Source organism: Antrostomus carolinensis, unplaced genomic scaffold, assembly GCF_000700745.2.
Source record: "Antrostomus carolinensis isolate BGI_N321 unplaced genomic scaffold, ASM70074v2 scaffold15547, whole genome shotgun sequence".
NCBI lineage: Eukaryota > Metazoa > Chordata > Aves > Caprimulgiformes > Caprimulgidae > Antrostomus > Antrostomus carolinensis.
In genome coordinates, this window is record NW_010329703.1 from 1 (window position 1) to 3,516 (window position 3,516).

Here is a 3,516-nt window from a genome sequence, read left to right on the forward strand (position 1 = left end):
TCCAACCCCACCAGTCTGGGATTCTGTAATTCCCAAGCAGGCTGTTCTTGAAGAACTAACTATCATTGCTTGAAAGCCACTTCCAGTGACAATCCACTTTCTCAGACAAGATGGCAGCAGAGAAATCACACAAATGCTCCTCACAGCATCTAAAATCTCCCTCTTTTTCTTTATTTCCAGCCTCCAGGAACACCGAGGAGCTCAGTGACCTGGTGTTCCTGGATTGCAACACGTTCCTCCTCTGCTGTGCCAAGGGCCAGCTGTGCCTGGCTGACCTTCGCCAGCCTCAGGGTCCCTTGGAGGCCACGTCTGTCCCCTCAGCAGCGGGTAGCGAGCGCTGGTGCATGGGAGTCAGGTGTGGACCTCAAGGGTCTGCCTCCAGCTCCCAGCCTGTAGCTCGTCTCTCGAGCAGGGGGCACCTCACCTTAACGGATGTAAGAAAATCCTGGGAGCCCTTGGCCTCAGTGAAGTGCAGAGTTCCCTCTCCCAGCCCAGGTGTGGAGTTCCTGTGTGTCTCCTGGGCTCCTGCTCTGGAAGGCTGCCTTGCTGTTTCAGGTATGTGTTTTGGACAGAACTCTCCTTTTTTTGGATGCTTTTTTTTTTTTGAGCTGTTTCCCTTTTTTTTTTCCTTTTTTTTGAGGGGGAGGGTGTGGAGTCTCCTTCTCTGGAGACATTCAAAACCCACTTGGACACCTTCCTGTGTGATCTCATTGAGGTTCCTGCTCTGGCAGGGGGGTTGGACTGGATGATCTTTCGAGGTCCCTTCCAATCCCTGACATTCTGTGACTCTGTGTTTCTACCAAGACCCAGTTCACCCCACTTTATGAAACTAAAAACTTGATTTTTATTTCCTTTAAACACCCTGATTAGGGAGCTGTGGTTCAGAGCAGTGTGACGAGCTGATCATCCTCTCCAGATTCCTCTCTCCAGGAATCTCTAGACCTGGATGAGTTCTGGGTGACTCCTGGGAGAACAATGACCTCAAGCCCTTAGCAAACACTACCCTGATAGTGCCAGGGAGAGCCTGGCCATGAGGACACTGTGCTGATAAGACCAGCTGCCTCTTGGCCAGAGTGTTGCAAATTCAGACTAGTGAATCTTTGAGCTTTTTTGGATCTGGCTCATATTCTCCCCCAGCAGCTGTTTGCTTGAGACAATCTCCTTGAAAGCTTTTGCTGTCACAGGTTAAAACTTTCTCCTCATTTCTATCTCAGCAACCCTGCTGGGAGGTGAACATAGAATCACAGAATGGTTTGGATTGGAAGGGACCTTAAAGCTCATCCAGTTCCAACCCCCCTGCCAGCAGCAGGGACACCTTCCACTAGACCAGGTTGCTCAAAGCCTCATCCAACCTGGCCACAAACACTTCCAGGGAGGAGCAGCCACAGCTTCTCTGGCCAACCTGGGACACTGGCTCACCACCCTCACAGTGAAGAACTTCTTCCTAATATCTCATCTAAACCTCCCCTCTTTCAGCTTAAACCCATTTCCCCTTGTTTTGTCATTAACTGCCCTTATGAAAAGTCCTTCCCCACCCTTCCTGGAGCCCCTTCAGGTACTGGGAGGTCACTAGAAGGTCTCCCCGGAGCCTTCTCTTCTCCAGGCTGAACAGCCCCAACTCTCTCAGCCTGTCCTCACAGCAGAGCTGCTCCAGCCCTCACATCATCAACATAAACCCAGCAGGACTAGAACAAAGCAATTTAATTCTGTGATTCCTCTCTTAATTCCACCTTTTATTCCAGGTTTTGATGGGACCGTGCACGTGTACGACACTCAGAGCTGGGACAGCTCTGGCAGGGAAGCAGAACCCATCTTTATTCACAAAGGTCACGCGTTTGGTGGCATGGGTGACAACGGAGACCCTCCCCTGGTCACGGTGCACACTTGGCATCCTCAGAAACCAAGAACTTTATTGTCAGCAGCCAACGACTGTTCCCTGCACGTTTGGGACTGGGTTGAATCTTGTGGGAACTGTGGGTAGATGATATTTTGTGGTGAGATGTGTTGTGTTTCCTGTCTTCTGTTGCTGGTTTGCGTAGGCTGCCAGGTATCCGTTTGCCTGCAGCTACTGTTTGGAGATAGTTGTAACAAACAAAACCAACTGTCAAGAATTCTATTTTAATAATAATAATACAAATTAGGATTGTTTCTTGTTCTCCTGTGTCCCAACTTTCATGTGACAGCTGTGACTACGTAGTAGCTTGTAGTTCTGATGGTCTCCTGCTAGCAGAGAACATCCTGCTGTCATTTTTTTATCATGTCTGCAACGTCCTTTTCAGAACAAAACCAACAAAAACAAGTGAGTAGAGTTTGAGGAAATGGGCTATTCTGTGACATATTTAACCCAATGTTTGCCAGGCCGGAAGCACAGGGTGGGGTTGAGTTTGTACAACCCCTACGAGTTGTTGGGCGTTTCATCACGTCTTGTCTGTCACGAGGAGTGGCCTCTGCTCAGGAAGTCACAGTGCAAACGCAGCTTGTTTGCACGTTGCAAAAAGGAACTGGAACAATTTTTTCAACCTTGGTTTGTTAGAAGCTTTACCCTTCCCCTTTTTTGTGTAACTGGAGAGCACCCAGTTAAAGAAAAAGGCACACTGGGTAGCTTTTTTTATTTTTGGCTCGTTTCCCAACAACTGAAAGTTTAAATTTGATCAACCTAATGTGATTTCCTGGGCCCGAGGAAGGCAGGCAGAGACTCTGGCAACGCCTACGCTGTTACTAAGGTGTTACCTGGGAGGGGAGAAATTCTCCTTCTTATTCCCTTATTTCTTGTTCTTAATCATATGGACCAGTTGGAACAAGTCCAGAGGAGGCCACCAGGATGATGCCAGGGCTGGAGCAGCTCTGCTGTGAGGACAGGCTGAGAGAGTTGGGGCTGTTGAGCCTGGAGAAGAGAAGGCTCCAGGGAGACCTTCTAGTGGCCTCCCAGTACCTGAAGGAGCTCCAGGAAGGCTGGGGAGGGACTTTGGCCAAGGGCAGGGAGTGAGAGAACAAGGGGTGATGGGTTTAAGCTGAAAGAGGGGAGGTTTAGATGAGATATTAGGAAGAAGTTCTTCACTGTGAGGGTGGTCAGACACTGGAACAGGTTGCCCAAGGAAGTTGTAGATGCCCCCTCCCTGGAAGGCCAGGCTGGATGAGGCTTTGAGCAACCTGGTCTAGTGGAAGGTGTCCCTGCTGCTGGCAGGGGGGTTGGGACTGGATGAGCTTTAAGGTCCCTCCCAACCCAAACCAGTCTGTGATTCTATGATTCCCTGTTTCAATGAGGAGCTGCAAACTGGGGACCCTGCCTTGCTCTGGCATTGGGGGTTGCTGCTGCTGGAGCAGCCAGCCTGGATTTTGCAGCACAAACACTTTCACAAGGTCTTGTGTCCACCTCTGCTCCTCAGCCCAGCACCCAGCTGTCCCCTCCTGCTTCTAAGTGCCTTGTCATGGTGATTACTGGGGTCATAGAATCCCAGACTGGTTTGGGTTGGAAGGGACCTTAAAGCTCCTCCAGTTCCAACCCCCCCGCCAGCC

At 50.2% G+C, this 3,516-nt stretch overlaps 1 protein-coding gene across 1 annotated transcript; it reads left to right on the forward strand.

Annotated features, from left to right (window-relative positions):
- Positions 1 to 180: 180 nt before the first annotated feature.
- Positions 181 to 1,981, forward strand: WDR73 (WD repeat domain 73; the record flags this gene model as incomplete). The annotated part of the gene is made up of 2 exons (XM_029086129.1): positions 181 to 555; positions 1,743 to 1,981. Coding segments are annotated over 2 exons (614 nt in total), but the record flags the coding sequence as incomplete, so codon positions are not given.
- Between the last annotated feature and the right edge of the window lie 1,535 nt (positions 1,982 to 3,516).